The following is a 21,534-nucleotide window of genomic DNA, read 5'->3' as shown; positions in this document are numbered from 1 at the left end:
CTTACCTTGAGAAGATGTGAGTACGAACTTTGTCTTAGGAATTCTTATAACAAAAATGAGTTATGATTCCATCATAGTGGTGGTAGATTGATTTTCTAAGATTGATTATTTTCTTCCTTATCACAAAGCTATGGATGCTACTTATGTGTTGATTTGTATTTTAAATAAATTGTTTGACTTTACAGAATTTCAAGAAGTATTGTTTTTGATTTATCTCCTTATCATGGGCGTTCATCCGAAAAATGAAGATCAATTCTCCCGACTAGAGGGGAATAATACAAGAGCATCAACTAAGCTGCTAGCTACTTTGCTCAAATTGAAAAGGATAAAGCTTGACATATTTTGGGCTTTGAAAGCCTAATATATAGCATCATGAATAGCCTAATTTGGGTAGAATATTATTAAGAGACTTTTAAGTTATTTTAATAAATTCAATGCGTTCGTTAAATAAGTAGGTGTATGAATTAAAAACTAATGCATGTAAGAATGAATGTACATTAAATACATGTATTTATTTAATTTAAGGATGAATCTCGTAATTATGCATGTATTTAGGATTAGCTTCATGTATTTTGTTATTAATGTAAGTATTACTGCAAATACTTAACCTTTAAGTTTCTTATGCTTAGGGGATGTCCCAAATAGCCTATATAAAGGTTAATGATCGTGATTTTCGTGACAGGTAAGTTTTAAATATTTATAATTAATCATTCTTGAAACTAACTATTATCGCGATGCAGGCAAGTGTACCTATCGAACAGTAGTATAGTTTTAGCAAGACCGGATTGTCGAACCCAAAGGAACTAAAAGTACTAGTAATGACTGTCTTTTTATTATCTAGCCTAAGAATAAGGGGGTTTTGTTTTAAGCGACTAATTAACTAATCTAAGAATTCACAGAGAATGGAATTGGGGGATTACTTTTGGAAAATGATTGAATTAAGATAATACCTAAGGAAAAATCCACTTAGACTGTACTTGTTATTTTGGCTCCGAATCGGACGATTTATTCATTTAACTTGTTCCGTGGAGATCCCTAAGTTATGTTATTATTCCTATTCAAGACTAATAACGTCTAATCCCTAGATTGAAAATTGAGACTTTTCTCTAATTAACACCCTAGGGTTGTATTAACTCGATCTATGGATCCCCTTATTAGGTTTCACACTAATCCGGTAAAATCTTGGCATCCTATGTCTAGGTGCGCAAACAACTCCGCTTAATTATGACAAATGTACTCTTAGACAGGGTCTATTCCTCCTCTGAATAAGAGCTTATCTTGAATCAGTATCTTGGGATATCAAAACAAGAATTAAGAACACATAATTAAGAACAAGTTAAATATTTATAATACAATTCAGTAAATAATAACAAGATTCGTCTTAGGTTTCATTCCTCTTAGGTATTTAGGGGATTTAGTTCATAACTAAAAAGGAAAACATCTCAGAAGAATAACGAAGACAAAAAATAAAGAAAACCCAAAACTCCTGAAGGGAAATTGAGGGGAGATCTTCAATCTTGATGGTGACTCTGGCTTCTGAGATGGATCAATCGGCTTCCTTCAAGTAATTCCTTCCTTCTTCTCCGTGCCCCCTTTTTCTCTTCCTTTAAGGCGTATTTATAGGCTTTTGATTGCCTAAAAACCCTCAAAATTAGCCTTTTTTGAATTGGACTCAACTTGGGCTCGGCAGGGACACGCCCGTTGAATCATGCTTCGAATCTGCCAAATTGACACGACCGTGTGGTCTGCCCGTATGAGGAAGTCCAGGCCGTGTTTATTTCGTACTTTGGCCCATTTTCTCCGTTTTTGGCCCGTTTCTCATTCCTTTCGTTCTCCTATGCTCTCCTAAGTATAAAACATGAAATTAAAGCATTAGGAGCATCGAATTCACCAATTCTAAGGGAAAATCATCCATAAAATGCGTTAAGCATGGGGTAAAAATATGTATATATTACGGTTATCAGTTAACAATGTGAATGAGAAGAGATATATGGGAATTTGAATAAAAAATTTCCTCTTTAGCAACTTTTCTTTGTTTATTTGCTCTTGGTTGATTCCAACAACAATTAAACATCCTTAAACACTTTTTATTCATGTGAGGTAAGTGAGAGTGGTGATATTCTATATCTTTTAATCTCCAATTATGTGTGTTAGTGTTGACCTTATCACTTTAGGTTTAGGATGTTACTAGAGTGTGGCGATTTATAAAAACTCTTCCCCAATCAAACCATGCTAGTTGAATCTATTATTGGATTCTTTTAGCACTCAAATTTAGTTCCCTCATCAATACCAATCGGATGTATTGCAAGGTTGAAAATTACCTTGAGGGATATTTTGAACAACATTATTAGTGTTGCTCTTGATTTGATTTGAATAGTAGCTCTCGTTATTAAAACAATTCTATTAGCCTTTTTTATTAGAACATTGAGTGATTGAGTAGGAATCGTTTATTGTTCATGCTTTGCTGCTTGATGTCGAAGGAAGAGTTAATGACCAAAAATTTTATCATGAAGTCTTTTAAAAGAGACAGTTGTTTCTCAAATGCAAATAACAACACTTATGGAATTGTTTTCATGTCCAACCCTGTAAGAACTTCCAAAACAAGTTCTTCAAGTTGTAATGGATAACCATATATAACTAAATCATTAGAAATTGAATGTATTTTATTGAGATAGTGAGTGGCGGAGTTAGAACCCATAGAGGTTTGATTGAGAGTCTTACACAAATTACATAGTTGAGATCGAAACTTGTTGTCATATGTTGTCCTAAAATGAGTCTAAGCCTCTTGGGCATTATTAAAGGTGGTTATAATATGGGCAATTGCTAACACAATAAATGCCATCACAACATAACGAATAAGGCTATCTTAATGGTTAACAAAGATATTGTTGTCCTAAGATTGATACTTCCGATCAATTAGCTATAAATACAGTAACGTCTCTTCAATATATGGTAATATCATAATCAATGGGTATATCAATTTGGAATTTCGTAATGTAATTGTTACTCTAGGTTTGAGATAATAGAAATATTTAGATTGAGAGAATTATGTTCTTTATTTTGAAGGGTTTTGTTTTTGGGGCTTCGAGTTTTCTTTTTATTCTCTCAATCTTTTGTACTATTATTTATTATAGTGAAATCTCCTTTTACTCGTAATTTTTTTATCATCTTTTGAGGAATTTTTCTACTTAAAAATTACATGTTTAATTTTTTCGATTTTATTATATCTACTTGTTCATTACATACACGGGTTAATTCCCTACACAATTTAACGAGTAATTGGACCCTTAGGTTAATAGAGATATATGAACTAGATAGTATGAAAGGATCGATTATAGGGGAGTTAGATAGAACAAAAGGAGGATCTCATAATGTTGACATTCGTTTGGTAAATGCCGATGGCTGATGTTTTAGTTTTTCATGTCTAAAGAGCTTATAATATGTAGCAAAAAAAGATAAATGATATGATTTGGGGGAGGGGGGGTTGTGGCCTCCCTTTCTAAGTTGAAATTACAATCAAATTGTAATTTTATATATGAATACTAGAGAGATTCTTCCATATTTATAAAAGAATTAACCATCACTATCATAAATCTAGAACTTGAAGATATTGAATCTTTTAAAATTATATTAATCTCAAACCTTAAAGAAAATGAAGCAGCAAACCAACCACCACCTATTTCTCAAAAAATTAAAATCTAATCCACTTGATTCATTGATTTTATTCTTGGACGTAAATTTGGACCCAACGCGTTTCAACACTTTAAGCTTTGGTCCCAGTGTTGAGAAATTAAAACCATAACCGAAAGACCCTTGTTTTGAGACCTTATTAATTATTCTGCAAAAACCCCTTGACTTCGGAATTTGGAATTTAATATTACCAATTTTCTCTTACACATAACCTGTCATTTCTTGCCTAATCAATTCTCCATTATTTTAATGGGTGATACTTTTCTTTTACTGTCGGTAAGTTAATTAAATAAAATTACACTATTACATATTAAATTATAAATAAATTTTTGTTTTAGTTTTTAATTAATAAAAATTATAATTTAATTATTGAATTATTTAAAATTTTTTATTTAAGTCACTCTATTGTTAAGTTTTTTTTTTTAAGTTTTGTTAGGAAACTCTAAGTGTCGACTTGATGATCGGTATGGTAGATTAATACTCATCAACGAGTAAAATAATATACCTTAAATTCAAGTTGATTTAATAGTCAATGTTAGAGATCGAAGAAAAAATTATTTAAATTTTAGTTTACAAAGTTATGACGTCTGAAATTATTTCGTAACAAACATTAAACTATAGAAGAAAAAAACTTTCAATTAATATAGATAATATAAATAAAGAAAACTACATACCATTAATTTTAATAACCTAATAATTTAAATAAAAACTTTTAATCATTTGATTCGCTTAAGTAAAAACTTTCGATCTTCACCTTTGGTATAAAAGACCTACAAAACGTGCACAATTAGTTATTTGAGTCGCTTAAGCGAAAATATAAAAAGAAACATTGCCTTGCTCAGCTCTGGCTGGCAGTAGCACCGGCACATCATCATTTGGAGGCAAACAAACAAATTAGGCCATGTATTGGTGGAGAATAAATGCTTTCTCCATAAGTTTTTGTATATGCTTAATATAATTTTTTTTAATAGAATCTCATTAAAGCCTAATTGATTTAAATATCAGTTTTAAATAATCTATAACCCAAATTAAGCAATAGTACATAAAACAAGAATCACCTTTTGTCATAAGAGAATGATGAATAGTCTGAATCTAATTTTATTTAGTATTTTATGAAAATATTAAAATAAATAGTAAGTTTTTGATTAAAAAAAAAACTCATTCTGTTTTTCATGGTTCAAAATTTGGGATCTAACATAGTTGTAAAGGCATTTTTATGATAAGGTTTTATAATAATTTTTAATTGAATCAAATATTGATGGGTCAAGTTTAGCTGTAAAAAAAGGGACTAATTTGTTGACACCTAATAAAACCTATCATATATTAAAAGAAAAATCATACTATGTTTACTTGTAGCAATTTCTTGGTTCAATCAACTCTTCCAATTTTATTTTAACTTATTAAGAGAGAATTTTTGGAAACGTTCACTTAACACCATTTTTATGCATTTGATTTTACTTTTATTTCTGATAAAAAATAAAACCAATACAAAAAAATAAAAATAAAGGCTGAACTTACTTTATTTAAATAAGTTCTAATACTATTTGTATCTTTAAATAAGCTCTTCCTCTTTCATTAACACTTTATACCTAAATAAGTTTTGATACTTTATTTGAACTTTAATACTTTTTTATATTTTTTAAAATAAATAATACTTTATACTTAAATAAACATAAATAAATTTTTTACTTGAAAATAAAAACTTATTTATAGATACAAATCAAAAGATGAACATTTATTTTATATAAAAGGATATGTAAGGACTTCAATAAAACATTGTAGTTCAAGGATTTAGAAAAAAAAAAAAGAAAGTAATTTTGCCAAAATTAAACAAAGGAAAAAATCAAAATAAAATAAATAATTTTATTGAAAATAGAAAAAATAATTGAGGGTTCTTTAAACTTTAATTATTTTCCTTTATTTATTAATTCTTAAAACACATAAACATGGAAAATCACTTAAGGGCATATAATAAGTATATATCTTCAAAATAATATGTAAGAAATATGTGGTTTAAAGGAAAGAAAATATGTAAATAGTTTTCAAAAAGAAAATTGATTAATTTAAGTACTTAATTTCTTTTTAAAATATTATTCGATAAATTAAAAGATATATATTTGTTTAGGAATTTGGACTAAATTTAAAATTTAAAATCGTCATTATGGAGAAAATCTTTCTAAATACCACTCTAAGTCAAATAGGACTAACATTGCAGAATTTTCTTGTGCATTCAAAACGCACACCCAAATATCTAATTTGTATTTTGTTAGAACTTTGATATTGGTATGACTTAGAATATTGATATAAGTTAGAAAGGTTAGCAAAAAGTTAAAATTATGGTACACTACCTGAGTGCACAGTAAAATACCTCATTAACTTCAGATCGTAAAATCAATGAGAATACTAATAATTATATAAAAATATATAAGAAATAAAGGTAATATAATTTGAACTCGTATTAAATAAGTAATTGATACAAAATTTTAACTATCTAAAAATAATCTAATTCTAAACTGTTTTACTGTTTTTCACTCAATGATACTACTTAATTTAGTAACTAATTTAGAGTATAGAGAGATAAAAGAGTTGTAGATATATATATATATTATCAAATAATAATACAAATTTCCATTAAAGGAGGCTTGATTAGTCATCATTATCACTTAGTAATATTAAAGTCACCATTCGCTTGATTACTCATGTAATAATATGAAAAAAAATATTTATTATATATATATTGTAATAATTAGATATAAAATAAAAAATAATTAATATAAATATAAATTTAAAATTAGAAAAATAAGTAAAAATTCTTCAAAATAAGTAAAAAATATTCCTTTTTTATTCTAAAATAAGTCATGTGAGTAGTTAAAAATTATCAATTGAAATTAATTTATTATTAACTCATATACTAAAATCTGGTGAAAACTAATATTCCTGACATAATATAAACTCAACCAAAAATTTTATTACAGTATATTATCTATATTAATATTTGAAATTTTGATTGAGTTGAGATTAAAAGCTTGTTATTTTTACAAAAGGGTAAATATTTTTATTATTTTTTATATTTTATATAAAATTTAGAAAATATATTTATACACAATATTTGAACTCAAAACATTAAGAATCCTAAACTCTCACTTTTACCATCTCAATTAAAAACATATTTAATATTTATATAATTTTTTATAAATTTATTTAATAATTTTTTTGCACGCATATTGACTGTTGCATAATCTAGTAATATATATATAATTTTATCAAATAACAATACAAATTTCCATTGAAGAAGGGTTGACATATATATCATTGAGTTGTTTAGCAGGAAAATAAACTGTAATTTTCTTAGTGGCAAAATAAATGAGTTTCACATTTTAAATCTTAAATTTTATATTTATCTTATTTTATTTAAAAAAATAAGCAACATCCAATATTTTTTGACTACTTTAATTACACAACGAAAAGAAAAAAAAGAAGAAGAGAAAGATTGAATATTATTTATTTTGATTAAATGAATAAATTGTCTTTAAAAAGAAAAACTCCCTGAGGTCCAGGGTTGTATTAGGAAAAAAATATAGATTCCTGCTATAAATGATGAGCTACTTTAGTTACTTACAGCAACAAGTTATTAAACAACCTTTGTAATAGGAAAAAAGCCTGGTTAGAGAGCATCAGTCCCGGCAAGACAAGACGAAACCTGATTTAACTCCAAACGATCAAAACAAGGAACCACGGTAACAAAGGCACAAACCCAAATCCCCTCAAAGTCCTAAACCCATTCTTTTCTTCTTTTTATTTTTTTGTCAAAACCAAAAGCCCTTTTTTCTTTTTCTCTCATGATTCTGTTCTGAAAATCAAACGGGAAGCTTCAATCAAAACTGAATTATGGGTTGTTGTCAATCATCTTGTCTAACAGAGACCCACCCAGAAAAAGACCAGAGTCGGCAACAGCAACAGGAGCCCCGGAACCATAGCCAAGCAGTTTCAGGTGCTGGACCGGACCCAGCTGTTGCTAATGGAGTCCCTTCTTTCTCTGAGTTCTCCTTGGCTGACCTCAAAGCTGCCACCAATAATTTCAGTTCAGATAACATAGTTTCTGAAAGTGGGGAAAAAGCTCCTAACCTTGTTTACAAAGGTCGTTTACAGAACAGGAAATGGATCGCTGTTAAGAAGTTTACTAAGATGGCTTGGCCTGACTCCAAACAGTTTGTGGTACCATCAATTTTTGGTTTATTGCTTTTTTAAATTTTGGGTTTTTGGTGGGATATTTGAAGTGGGTTTTGTTGATTTGTTTTAGGAGGAAGCATGTGGAGTGGGAAAGTTGAGACACAGGAGGCTGGCCAATTTGATAGGGTATTGCTGTGATGGAGATGAAAGGCTGCTTGTTGCTGAGTATATGATCAATGACACTCTTGCTAAGCATTTGTTTCATTGTCAGTTTTCTTTCTCTTTTTAACTTGAAGATTCCTTTTCTCTTTTTCTTTTTCTTTATGTTGTTGTTTAATTTCTTAATTTCTTGCTTATCTTTTTAAGTTTTTAGCTAGTTTTATCAGGCTTGAATTTTTGTTCTTGCTAATTGTTGCCAAGAATAGGCCTTATGTAACTCAATCTTAGCCTTTGTTTCTCTTCCAGTTATTCTTGATTCATTGTTCATGCCATAAATGGTTTATCCAATAATTTTTGTTTTAATTTCTTGAGTTCCTGTAATCCTTACTGAACATATAGGATAGATTACAGGCTGATTTTACTTGGTAAGTTTGATATACAGTTTTGTCAGCTAAATGCATTTAGCTTGATAATATATCTTGACATTTCTGTTTATCACGGCCTAAAGTTGTATCTTTGTTCACATTATTCAGGGGAAAATCAAACCATCGAGTGGGCAATGCGTTTAAGAGTAGCTACGTGCATTGCTGAAGCTTTAGATTATTGTAGTAGTGAGGGCCATCCATTATACCATGATCTAAATGCTTACAGGGTTCTTTTTGATGAGGTATTGGTCTCTTGAATATAAGGTTTCTTATCATGTATATACTTTTTTCTCCTCTTACTCAAGCATTAACAACCACTTGGTGCAGTAATTGATGGCTTCTTAATGGATTTTGTAGGATGGTGATCCACGTCTTTCATGTTTCGGACTGATGAAAAATAGCCGGGATGGGAAAAGTTATAGCACTAATCTTGCCTACACACCTCCTGAGTATCTAAGAAATGGTAACTTCATTTGTTGTCTGTTTTATCTCTGGTGGTTACCGTCATAAAATACTTATTCTCAGTTCTTCTGCCTGTTTAAATGTACTGGATTTTACCTGTTACACATATCTGGAGTTTACTTCGGTCCTTTTTAATGTTACTCTACATGATTGGTTTGCTTCAATTCTTGAACACGTTTTCAGTAAAAGAATTCTCTTCCTTTGTGTTTCATTCTGATGTTCTTCAGTGAAGTTTGAGTAAATTTTGTGAAATGATGTTAGGATACCGACTTTAGCAGACTTGTATTTTGACAGTTACTGTTGCAACTTCTAGAAATGTTCTGTTTCTCCTTTCTCTTGCAAAAACTTGGTTAGTATTTTTGTAGCAGACAAACAGGGAGTGGGAGGCTTTTTATGAAAATGGATTCCTATGTTAATGGTTCAAATTGTTTCCCATAGATGAGTGAGTTGTTCTGGTCATTCCTATGTAAGTATAAAATCATTTCCAGATGTATGGTAAACTGTCTATCTGTTGTTTCATAGTGCTGAGCTATGTGAAAACTGTTCTATTGTTTCAAATTGCGTGATTCTCTTCATTCAATTTTCTAAAAAATATGCTTCTTGTAGGGAGAGTCACCCCAGAAAGTGTTATTTACAGCTTTGGCACTGTTCTTGTTGATTTGCTTAGTGGAAAGCACATCCCGCCTAGTCATGTAAGTGGATTTAAGTGGCTTATATTTGTAGCACATGGGACCCATATGCATCATTGTGTAATTTTGTTTTAATACATTTTAGAACGATCTGCATCTTGGAATCAGTGATTTTATCATGGCTCCTTTGAATGCTTGTAAATGCAAACTTGCTATTCAAATTGTGAGTTAGTGTGGTTAGCAGCTATTGTGCCATTCGCTTTTTGTGATTAATTTTGAAATCTTGTACTTACCAAAACTTCACTATTCCATTTCAACAGCTGCTTGGCTTATGTCTTTACCTGTTCTACTGTCAGACAGTATTAGTCTTGAAGGTTACAAACTTTGGTTTTATCTTGATGGCTGTGCATGTTTGCAGGCGCTTGATATGATACGAGGTAAAAACATCGTTCTCCTTATGGATTCACATTTAGAGGGAAAATTTTCTATGGAGGAGGCAACTGTGGTTGTTGGCCTTGCCTCTCAATGCTTGCAATATGAACCCAGGGAGCGGCCCAGTGTGAAGGATCTTGTTGCCACACTTGCTCCATTGCACACCAAACCTGATGTAAGGAACTTTGCTGCTTTTACCTATTCAATTTATTACAGTTTGTTTTTTGTTTATTGGTGAGCCAAAGATTTAGAACCTGGAGGTTGCATCTATTCCCTTTAGTGAAGAGTTGAAAATCTCTTGCATATATGGTTCCTGCAGTAATTAAAATTGCTAAATAGGCCTATATCTAATGAAGAAAACGACAAGTGTTGTATCTGAGTTGTCCCAGATGCTTACGCTGTTGTGTATCTATACTTCTTTACATACTTCACCTTTGCTATTGTTACCTCAAGCCATCCTAAAGCTAAAAAATGATGTGGGAATAATCACATTAAAATTGTTACCTTGTGGCTGTGGTTTTGAAGACCAAAGAGCATGCTTTTCTTTTTAGATCCTGATTATTTTATCTCCTGGCTTGTAGGTTCCATCTTATGTTATGCTTGGAACCTCAAAATATGAGGAAGCTCCACCAACTCCACAGCGTCCTCTTTCACCAATGGGTGAGGCCTGTTCACGGCTTGACCTTACAGCAATTCATCAAATATTGGTGATGAATCACTACAAGGATGACGAAGGGACAAATGAGGTGATGACTTGTTTTAGTGAATCCTTCAAATCCATTTTCTTTACTCTTGTGCTAAGAAGTGCATATAATTGTGGATGGATTGCTTCAGTTATCTTTCCAAGAGTGGACCCAGCAGATGAGAGATATGCTTGAGGCTAGGAAGCGTGGGGACTATGCATTCCGTGATAAAGATTTTAAAACTGCCATTGACTGTTATTCCCAGGTACTGGACTTTAACTTGTCAAGAACTATATGTTATTTGGTTAAGAATTTGTCAAAAATTGTCATCTAGCTAAATTATTGACAATTCGATAGTTGTAGGACAATTGAGATTGTTTAAATGGAATCTTTTACTTGTTGGTTTGCCTGTCATGGACTGTATTCATACTAACTCTCTCATCCAGAAATTTATTTCTTGGAAATTTAAATTTTTTTTTACCACAAATTAGATATGATATTATCAAGCAGCTAGCCTTGACCAGACCGACCTTTAATGTAACTCAGGTTATATTGTTTTAGGTTGACTCTCTTGAGCATCCGAATAAACTTTAATCGTGCTGTAATGAGATAACCGTTAAACCAAGACGAATATGAAATTATATTGAGTTGGGATGGAAGCCTTATGGCTACCTTTTCTTTTTGTGCAGTTCATAGATGTCGGAACCATGGTCTCCCCAACTGTTTTTGCTCGACGCAGCCTGTGCTATCTATTCTGCGATCAACCAGATGCTGCCCTTGCAGATGCAATGCAGGCGCAAATTGTGAATCCCGAGTGGCCGACTGCCTTCTATATGCAGTCAGTTGCTCTTGCCAAACTAGACATGCATAAAGACGCTGCAGACATGTTGAACGAAGCTGCTGGACTTGAAGAAAAGAAGCAACGGGTCGTTAAGGGATCGTGAGAACAAAAATATGGTGTTTGATTCTACATTCCTGTACCATTTTCTTGTTGAGGCTGCCAAAAGTTTGTGTAAAAATCTGAGTTTGAAATTGAATTTCAAATTGGAAGTGTACGAAATAGCAAAGAATGTGTATTTTTCCCCATTTGTGATGATGTGTACCTGCCCTTCATGTTTGCAAATATATGCTATGCTTAACTCAATAAGGAGGCTCCACCATTTCAGCAACGTGTAACACAAATCTTTCTTGTCAATAGGGTTTTTGAAGCAATTCTCAGTTTCTTATAGATGCAGTATTTTTGTACGTCTGTCTCCTTCAATTTGAACGGACAAATTCTTTTGTATTGAAAACAAGAAACGTAATGAAATATTTCTCTTATTAGAAGAATCTGAATGGTAACATATCTAATTACTTTTGTTTGCTCTGAGAATGCTTTTATCTCGTCCCTCAAGTTGCATGCATCGAAACTTGCATCATTGATGGCTAAATCAATCTAACAGATTCATTTCAACATTGGCAGAGATTCCAGAATGTTGGGAGCTAAGCTGTAATAATGTGGAAATGTGTCCAGTGACCGACTCCAACTTACCTGGTCACCCATTTAGACAATTTTTTTTTCACAATCTTCCCGGTACTGTTGCAGTGGGAAGAACAAGATACGGGACAACGAGGCTTAAATGCCATTCCAGGCTTTAAATGTCCACGCTAAGAAACACTTGTTTTCAAATGTGCCGATTCGTGGGTGAGGTTTCATTTTTTTTCTTCTTCAGATTTCAAGTTTAGTATGACCGGCATTGCAGTCCTGTCTCACCTACAAAGATTGGGGCCACTTTTTTCTCGCAAGCAACCCTGTATGTGCCTATAGTTCCTTATTTTATTAACGAATTATTAAAAGAAGTAGCATCACTGGAATCTTGCCAACCCCTATGTCTATGAGAGGAGACAGGGGCCACAGTGCCACTCGTGCACAATAATTAAGCCTTCATTTCTGTAGAAAAATGTGTAGGCTCATAATATTTATATAAATAAATTGCTTAAAGATTTTTTGGGGTGGGGTGGGAGACAATGAGCAAACATTGGCAGCAAAAATGTTGAGATTCAGATCAGGGTCACGTTAGGATTCATGGAGGTTGCAGATGAGATTCCTTGTCTTCCATAGTTGCCGATATATACGGTCGCAGCTCGAGGGTTGAATGGGACGGTGCATTGAGTTGATCAACTTGTACATCTAAGCCTTTAGCCTTTTGCTCCAAGACAAAAAAGATGGCTTCTTCAACTTTGAACCAAAAATCCAATTTTCATGCTCGTTCAAACAGCTTGCCTTCATCCACTTGTTACTCAAATTGGTGAGCATCTATGTAGGCTAAAGTACAACGAATCCGCCTCATCATCATCTTCATCAATGAGCCAAAAACTAAGTGGCCTTAGAGATCTGTATGAGTTGGTTGATAATTTGCTTCAACAGCCTTTTACACAAAAATCATTAGCCCAACAATGCAATGATAAACAGATTAACTAGTTGCTGAATGGGTCTCTCAAGCTCTTGGATGTTTGTGGTGTGAAAAAAATAAAATAAAATAAAAATAAAAAACACACAAAGATTTTACATGCAAATCCTTTCGGGAAAAAATCACGGGCAGAGGGGAAGAAAATTCACTATGTCGAAAATTTTAATTAATACAAGAGGAATAGACTGTCTATTTATAGGCTTGTAAAGCCATATTCTAGTAGGATTAAAACACCTTATCCTAATCAATATAAAATAAATAGAGTTTAATAAGGTTTAAAAAACCTTATTCTAAAATAAAATAAAATAAATGAAGTCTAGTTCTATATGGATTTTACTTTTGTTTTATTTTCCATCGTATTTTATTTAAATAAGAATTTGGGTCACTAAATTCTAACAATCTCCACCTTGACACAAATTCTCAATGAACAAGTTTTTCATCGCGAACTTTCAGTAAACAAGTTCTCCACCTCTTCCATAAAACCCCTTAAGGGTTTAACTTCAACAATGAACACCAACCAAGTCTAAGCAATGCTCAAACTTGGTTATAGGAAGTGACTTAGTCATCATATCTGCAGGATTTTCATGAGTACTAATTTTACTCACAACAATATCACCACGAGTAATAATATCATGAACAAAATGATACCGAACATCAATGTGTTTTGTTCTCTCAGAAAACATTTGATCTTTTGTAAGAAAGATGGCACTCTAACTATCACAAAATACTGTGCTGATTTGAAGGTCTTCATTGAGTGCACTAAAGAGTCCCTTCAACCAAATAGCTTCTTTACAAGCCTCAGTAATCGCCATGTACTCAGCTTCAGTGGTAGACAAAGCGACTGTAGATTGCAAAGTGGCTTTCCAACTGATTGCACAATCTCCGATTGTAAATACATAACCTGTGAGAGATCTTCTTTTATCAAGGTCTCCAGCAAAATCAGCATCAACATACCCAATGACTCCATCTCTAGTTTTTCCAAACTGTAAGCAAACATCAGTAGTACCTCGTAAGTATCTTAGAATCCACTGAACTGCTTTCTAGTGTTCTTTACCGGGATTCGCCATGTATCTGTAAACTGCACTGACTGCATATGATTAATCTGGATGTGAACAAACCATAGCATACATGAGAGATCCCACTGCACTAGAGTATGGAACATGTGACATGTACTCAATCTCATCATCTGATTGTGGAGACAAAACCAATGAAAGTCTGAAATAGGCTGCTAAAGAAGTACTAACAGGCTTAGCACTCTGCATATTGAACCTGCAAAGAATTTTCTCAATGTACCCCTTCTGACTTAGGTACAATTTACTTGTTTTTCTATCTCTGAGAATCTCTATTCCAAGTATCTTCTTTGCTGGTCCTAAATCTTTCATCTCAAATTCTTTACTTAGTTGGGTTTTGACCTTTCTTATCTCTCCTTTATCTTTTGCTGTTATCAACATGTCATCAACATAAAGAAGTAGATACACAAAAGGACCATCACTGTTTTTCTTAAAGTAAACGCAATTGTCAAAAATACTTCTTTTGAAATCATGAGAAGTTATAAATGAATCAAACCTCTTGTACCACTGCCTTGGTGACTGTTTCAAACCATAAAGGGACTTTTCAGCAAGCAAACATAGTCCTCTTTTTTTGAAACTGTAAAACCCTCTGGTTGTTGCATGTAAATATCTTCTTCAAGTTCTCCATGCAAAAATGCAGTTTTTACATCTAACTGTTCAAACTCCAAATCATGCATGGCCACAATACCAAGCAAAGCTCGAATCGAACTATGCTTCACAACTGGGGAGAACATATTTGTGAAGTCCACTCCTGGAATTTGACTGTAACGCTTTGTAACAAGCCTTGCTTTATATCTGAGTTCTTCAACTCCTGGAGTCCCTTCTTTCTTTTTAAACACCCATTTACAACGAACAGTCTTCTTACCTTTAGGAAGTTTCACAAGATCCCATGTTTTGTTTTTGTGAAGTGATTCTATCTCCTCTTGCATAGCAAACATCCATTTTTCTGAGTCTTCACAGCTAACCGCCTCAGAATAATTAGATGGCTCTTAGTTTGCATCTATATCTTCAGCCACATTTAAAGCATAAGCAACTAAATCAGCTTCGACATACTTCTTTGGATGTTTAATTTCTCTTCTAGTTCTGTTTTTGGCGATAAAGTATTATGGTGAAGAAGCAACTCTATTCTCAATTTTTGTTCTGGCTTGAGGAGTTGACTCTCACTACAGCAAGACTGACTTTTAGCGGCGCTTAGAAGTATTTGCGACATTTTTGCAAGCGCCGCAAAAAACACCACTATAGGAAACGCCGCTAAAGTTTGCGGCGTTTATTTAAAAAAACTCCGCTAAAAGTGACCTTTAGCGGCGCTTCTCCCACAAACGCCGCTAAAGATCATTACCTTTAGCGGCGCTTCTCCCAAAAATGTCGCTAAAGGTCATAAAATTTTTAAAAAAATAAATTATTATAAAAGTCATGAAAAATATAAAAAAATTAAAATTCATTATCAAAATATTGAGAAGAAGAATAATATCTATGATATAAATATATATCCCACCAAATAGAAAGTTTATCAATAACAATCAAACAAAATACCGCACTTATTACACCAGAAATCTAACAAAATACAAATAGAACAAAATAATGATAGAATGCACACTTTAAGATCAGCAATTAGCTCAAACAAGTCGTCACTATGCATGAATTCAGCTAATCCTGGACCATGCATCCAACAAAAACTCAAACCTGAGAAAAAAGAAACAAAAGTTAATGAATGACACATTAACGTCAAATTAATAATAAAATATGCAATTAACAAGTCAACATTAATGCCACATATAACATCAAATTGCACAACTTAATATACTCAATACATTAGCATAAATAACATCACATTGAACAATGAATTTAACACATTCGAATAGATCAATTTTAAGCTCACTAATGGTTAATTTAGCATGTGAATAGCATATAAATGTTTTGCATTTACAGCATGGTTTAATCAACTTCAAGCAGGAAATTAAATGCTGCAAATTTCCAGCATTCAAAATCATATATGGGCAGCATTCAACTTCAAGCAGGAAACAATAATTAAAACTACTATTTTTTTCAGACACCTATTTTTTTCTTAATTTAGGTTCTTTTATTTAGTAAATCATAATAAACAGCATAAAACAACAAAACGTAACTCACAGACCACATCAATAAATTTCAAACACATATTCTAGGATTCAATTATTCAAAGATTTGCAAGAAAATGTTGTTAAATCAAAGGGAAATAAACAATCGAAAAAAAAATAAAACACATAATAGGCAATAAACTATCAAAAAAATGACAACATCCACATATTTAAAAAAGACAAAATATAAAAAGTGTTTCATAAGGCTGAACACCGAAAAGTATAACAAAAACACTAAAAAGAGTTATGTTTTGTGGATAAGTGATCTTCAAAACCAAACCAACAATAATTTTAATTGATTAAAAAAATATATGCACTTAAATAGATTTGATTGTTTTTATTATTAATAAAGTCAATATTATCTGGTTTATTTCATATTTATTGTTATTTAAAAAATTATATCTAATATTTATAAATATTAAATATAAAATATTAATCAATAATATAAAATACTTTTTAATAAGCCTTGCAAATACAATCTAGCACTAAACAATTTCAAAATGAACAAGTAAAAAAAGTATTCCATAAATTAAACAATAAGATCATCCCATACTATCCATAATTCGAAAAATTAAAATATGCCTTAAATCCTTCTACTATTAAAAATTTAGAATTTAGTCCATATATTTTTCCGAATTCAAAATTTAAGTCCAACTATTAAGGTTGTTTTAAAATCTAAAAAATAGATAAACTAAATTCTTGAAAATAAAAGTATAGGGAGTAAATTTTAAAATTTAAAAGCGTACATGAACTTATGACATATTTTAATCTTCTACAAATCCAAAATAAATAATAAAATATTTAACTTTAAATCTAAAATTATATTTTAAAATTCATTTTTTTATCTACCGATATACCATACTTCGGTCGGCAAAAGGCGAAATCAATCGGTAAGCACTCATATAATTAGTACCAACTGTATTTTATACCGGAATAACATTGACTACATTAAAAAATTCTGAATAACATTGACTACATTAAAAAATTCTGAATAACATTGACTACATTAAAAAATTGCTGAAATCCAGACTCAATCTTAAGTCACGCAAATAATAGTGGCTAGTTGTTTAATAAATTTGACTATTATGTAGGATGGATCCAAATAATTAAGGAGAGCAAAAAAATATTATTTATGTTGTTTAATTAATAAGCATAAATTTAATATGCAAAAGGAAATGAAGACATAAAGTAAGAAATGCAGTTCCCTTTTCATGAATGTCAAGACAATGAGAGAACAGTGCAGGAGATAACAAACCTGGTTGGCGTAACTGATACCCATGTTTGCCTAAGCACGCACATAGTTTGGCTTCAAATCTAGTGCCTAAAGATCCAGACATAGACCAAAAGACTAAATTCAATAGTGCTGAAAATATGGCCACCACAGGCAAAGGGAAGTTTATCATCAAATAATTTTAAATGGACAATCTCAGTAACAGAGGCTAAACAAATCAAACTGCATATGCAAGATCTGAATGCATTAAAAAAGGCATTTTGGAAGAGATGATCAAGGGTATATGTAAATTGAGGAAGTGCATAATCAAATCATCTAAATCAACCAATAGCTTCAACAAATCAAATAACTAATTACATGGAGTTGAATAGAAGAGCTAGTTTGTCTTCTAAGGTCCAACTAGGTGCAACATGTTATTTGGAGCATCTTTTTAGCAGCCTAAGGTTACAAAGATGGAGCAAGTAAATAACTCAACCTATAAGAGAGCTGTATAACACACCAATGCATCACTTTACCATTGAAAGATAAGAAAGAAGAGAAATAGAGGAAAAGATGATGCAACCCATATGAGTTTGGCACATAGAAGATTGACATGTTGGGTTATCACATGTATGGCAGAAAACACTTTGATTAACACCAGAATATAACAATAACATTTCCAAAATGTAATGTTAGGGATAAGCTTCTAGTAATCTTAAGGAAAATTATATCCTGTCACCGTATGTAAAACTCTAAGTCCAAAATATAATCACTGCAGTCATGGAAATTATATGCAAAAAGACACTCTTGTAATCACAACATTCACAACATAAGCAAACTATCCCACAGTAACATTAGAGGAAGCGGTTTACACTCAAACCAAGATTGCAATATCAAGGCATTGTTCCAAAAGAAAAAAACTAACCAAAAAAACAAAGAACTATACCCTAGTGTACTTACATATGCATAATACAAAGAATTAGCAAGCTCCGGTGGCGCAAGAGTACCATACTTTGGGTGATGACGTAACCATCCATACAGATACTTTAAATCAGCAGTCTGTTCCAATTCTGAACTTTTCAAACAGTATTATTTGTTTGACACTCCAAAATTTTAATCTCATCTTACTAAGAAATGTTTGCATAAATAACATATATTTTCGGAAGTCTGCGGTATTTTGTCCCTAGCAATAATCTGAACCTTTATCAAAGCAATAATATGTAGGAAAATGTTAAGTAGAGACACGAGAAGATAAATTAGGAACCCATGTATGCTTGTTTATCCAGACATTTATCCATATGCATACGTGTGAAATGTGCATAACAGTCTAAGTTGAAGTTTTCCAACATAAATAAAAACTGAAAATGAAAAACCTAGAGAAGCATAAACACTGTGAACTTACAGTCCTATTAGCCCAAATCCAAGCCCTGAAAGTTAGAAGTGGAGGCTTAAGCTTAAGTTCCTTCATGAGAGTGAAGGCTTGTTCCCACTCGTATTTAGCTTTTGTGACAGCTTTCTGAGTAGCCCAGATGGCATAATCCACCTAAGAACGAGATAAATAGCAAGGTTAGAAAGAAAAAAAAAGAAAAAAAGAATTACAAGTGAAGCAAATGTGAGAAAGCAAAAGCAAAAGCAAAAGAGGTAAAATAAGAGACAGAACTTGTAAGGCTTGCGTTTCAAGTTCACCGAAAGCGGCGAGTATGGAATAACTACGAGGCAAGTGCAAAAAATAAGGGTGCCATGGAGAAGCCTTTCCTTTATTGATTTCATATAACAAACAAATAGTGAATACCTGCCTTGCAAATGAAAATAGGCAAATTCCTTTAGTCCAGTCGTTGTGTTTGGTTGAAACGCAGATTAAAACATATATCGAATACTGAAACACAAAAGCAAACCTGGGTAGAAGAGTGAGAAGGATGGGCTTTGAGTACAAGAGACAAAGTTTCATCTCTTGAAAGAAGAGAGTCAGTTGTGATTAAGGCAGATTTTGGAACTTTAAGAAGCAACTCTCCTTTACTAATCGGCCGGAGAGCAGCCACACCTCTTCCTCCGACGCTGGGGAAGCAAGAGACACCCAGACAACGGAGACGCTGCTGTTGGAGAGTTTCTTTATTGAAAAGGGCAACGTAGGGGTAAGATTGGGGGTGTTTTGAGGATACTGATTTTAGGGGAAAAATTAGGGGTTTTAGTGTCGGGCACGAGAAAAAGAAAACATTTTAGAAAGGAAAATGATCCCGTTTAAGTTAAACAGTTATGTTTTTTTTTGCGGTGTTTTTTTAAACGCCGCTAACCCCTTAAATCTCCAATTAAATTTTACTTAAAATACATTATATTTATAAATACTTAACTAAATTTACTTAAACCTAATGATATTGTTTTAATTTTTTTTATAAATATATACATGTTATTTTCATTTGATATTTATTAATTTTTTAAATATAAACAAGTTAAATATTTTAATTATTTTTTTTTCTATTAGTCATTGAATTATATATAAGTTGTGGATTTAGTCATTTTACTTTAATTTTGTTATTTTTAGTCATTGTAATTTTGAAATTTTGAAATTGTGGTATTAATTAAATGGTAGCTATTAAATTCATTAAGTTTTACTATTTCTAAAATCTAATGTAACAAACATATTACTTACAAAAAGGCAGTTACGGATTTAACGGTTGTCATTTGTGTCAAAATTAAAATTTCAAAATTTAAAAAGTATATGGACCAAGAATGATCTAATTGGATAACATAGACTCAACCTACAACTTTACGCATAATACCAAGACTAATAGCAGAATTTAACCAAACATATATAATTGCTATCATTTGAGTGATCATGGCTAAAATTTTAAATTTTGAAAAGTACAAAAGATAAAATTGATCGATTTGAAAAATACAAGGACTAAAACTAATCAAATTAAAATATAAGGACTAAATTTTAAGTTTAAATTTCACTTAAATAAATTAAGTGTAGAGGAATTAATTTGAATTGAATTATTTTTAATATATCAAAATATTTTTAGATTAAATCTTAAACTATTTAATATATATAAAGTTTATCTATTATCTCTTAAATAATTTAAACTATAATCATAAGTTTAATATATTCAAATTAATATTATCTCTTTTACAATTATATAAGAAATCATTTAATATATAATTAAAAAAATACTAATTAATCTAAACCCTAAACCTCTTAACTCCTATCCCATAAACACTAAACACTTAACCCTAAACCCTTACCCCTTAAACTCTAACCCTAAACCCTAAACCCTAAACCATAATATCTAACCCCATAATTCATCTTAAACCTTCAAATACTAATTAACTCCTAAACCTTAAACCCTAAATCATATATCTTAAACCATAAACCTTAAACTATAATGATAATTAATTCAATATTTTAAATTCAATACTATCTCTTTTTACGATTATATAAGAAAATATTTAATACATTGTATAACCATAATTTTTAATAATTATTTTTAAGGGTTATAGATTAGTGTTTATGATTTTTTTGGGGTTTAGGGTTTTAAGGGTTATATGACTTTTAGCGGCGTTTTAGCAAAAGCGTCGCTAATACTCTGGTTTTTAGCGGCGCTTTACCAAAAGCGCAGCTAATGCTCTGGTTTTTAGCGGCGCTTTACCGAAAGCGTAGCTAATGCTCTGGTTTTTAGCGGCGTTTTACCGAAAAATCCGCTATTGCTCTGTTTTTAGCGGCGTTTTAGCAAAAAACGCCGCTATTGCTCTATATTTTACAATTTTTGTGGCGTTTTTTGATAAAACGCCACTAAAAACACTGCTAAAGCCTTATTTTCCTGTAGTGTCTGTATTAATCTGATGCTCTACCTGCTTTTGATTTTGTTTATTGGAAGAGTCTTTAAGAGATAAGTTAGATAGCATAGCAGTTTCATCAAAAACAACATCTTTGCTAATCACAACTTTTCTATTTTCAGGACACCATAACTTATACCCTTTTAATACCACCTTTATAACAAAGAAAAATGCATTTAATGGATCTCGGTTCTAATTTTCCATTA

At 31.6% G+C, this 21,534-nt stretch overlaps 2 protein-coding genes across 13 annotated transcripts; one reads left to right on the top strand and one right to left on the bottom strand.

Moving 5' to 3' along the window:
• Positions 1–7,256: 7,256 nt before the first annotated feature.
• Positions 7,257–11,794, top strand: LOC107920367 (serine/threonine-protein kinase BSK1). Of its 2 annotated transcripts, XM_016850049.2 has the most exons (10): positions 7,257–7,427; positions 7,610–7,905; positions 7,991–8,126; positions 8,553–8,686; positions 8,802–8,907; positions 9,513–9,598; positions 9,954–10,142; positions 10,549–10,713; positions 10,802–10,915; positions 11,340–11,794. In XM_016850049.2, exons 2-10 carry the CDS (start codon positions 7,876–7,878, stop codon positions 11,592–11,594), a joined length of 1,215 nt encoding a protein of 404 aa, XP_016705538.1. In that variant the 5' UTR covers positions 7,257–7,427; positions 7,610–7,875; the 3' UTR covers positions 11,595–11,794. The 2 variants fall into 2 exon arrangements, with proteins under 2 accessions (XP_016705538.1, XP_016705537.1); XM_016850048.2 differs by having other exon boundaries at positions 7,257–7,905.
• A 3,828-nt stretch (positions 11,795–15,622) lies between these two features.
• LOC107920797 (protein SET DOMAIN GROUP 40) lies at positions 15,623–19,746 on the bottom strand. 11 transcript variants are annotated; one of them, XR_001690791.2, is made up of 7 exons: positions 19,393–19,715; positions 19,290–19,293; positions 19,158–19,206; positions 18,900–19,040; positions 18,458–18,567; positions 17,543–17,608; positions 15,623–15,853 (listed from the first exon to the last, which is right to left on the bottom strand). XR_001690791.2 is itself a non-coding variant. In XM_016850654.2 (6 exons), exons 1-5 carry the CDS (start codon positions 19,443–19,445, stop codon positions 17,573–17,575), a joined length of 333 nt encoding a protein of 110 aa, XP_016706143.1. In that variant the 5' UTR covers positions 19,446–19,718; the 3' UTR covers positions 15,623–15,853; positions 17,543–17,572. The 11 variants fall into 11 exon arrangements, 5 of the variants coding, with proteins under 5 accessions (XP_016706143.1, XP_016706141.1, XP_016706140.1 ...); XR_001690789.2 differs by having other exon boundaries at positions 19,158–19,293; positions 19,393–19,746; XR_005926812.1 differs by lacking the exon at positions 19,290–19,293 and having other exon boundaries at positions 18,458–18,697; positions 19,158–19,289.
• Between the last annotated feature and the right edge of the window lie 1,788 nt (positions 19,747–21,534).

Source organism: Gossypium hirsutum, chromosome A01 (assembly GCF_007990345.1).
Source record: "Gossypium hirsutum isolate 1008001.06 chromosome A01, Gossypium_hirsutum_v2.1, whole genome shotgun sequence".
Classification (NCBI taxonomy): Eukaryota; Viridiplantae; Streptophyta; class Magnoliopsida; order Malvales; family Malvaceae; genus Gossypium; species Gossypium hirsutum.
This window is presented reverse-complemented; position numbering and strand designations above follow the sequence as displayed.

Excerpts from the sequence above, each read along its gene's own strand:
- LOC107920797 (XM_016850651.2), bottom strand. The coding sequence starts at position 19,445 with ATGAAACTTTGTCTCTTGTACTCAAAGCCCATCCTTCTCACTCTTCTA. Across the intron at positions 19,294-19,392 it reads CTTCTCACTCTTCTACCCAG|GCAGGTATTCACTATTTGTT; the intron begins GTTTGCTTTTGT and ends TTCATTTGCAAG. Across the intron at positions 19,041-19,157 it reads TTGAAACGCAAGCCTTACAA|GTGGATTATGCCATCTGGGC; the intron begins GTTCTGTCTCTT and ends TCTCGTTCTTAG.
- LOC107920367 (XM_016850048.2), top strand. The coding sequence starts at position 7,579 with ATGGGTTGTTGTCAATCATCTTGTCTAACAGAGACCCACCCAGAAAAA. Across the intron at positions 10,714-10,801 it reads ATGACGAAGGGACAAATGAG|TTATCTTTCCAAGAGTGGAC; the intron begins GTGATGACTTGT and ends GGATTGCTTCAG. Across the intron at positions 10,916-11,339 it reads CCATTGACTGTTATTCCCAG|TTCATAGATGTCGGAACCAT; the intron begins GTACTGGACTTT and ends CTTTTTGTGCAG.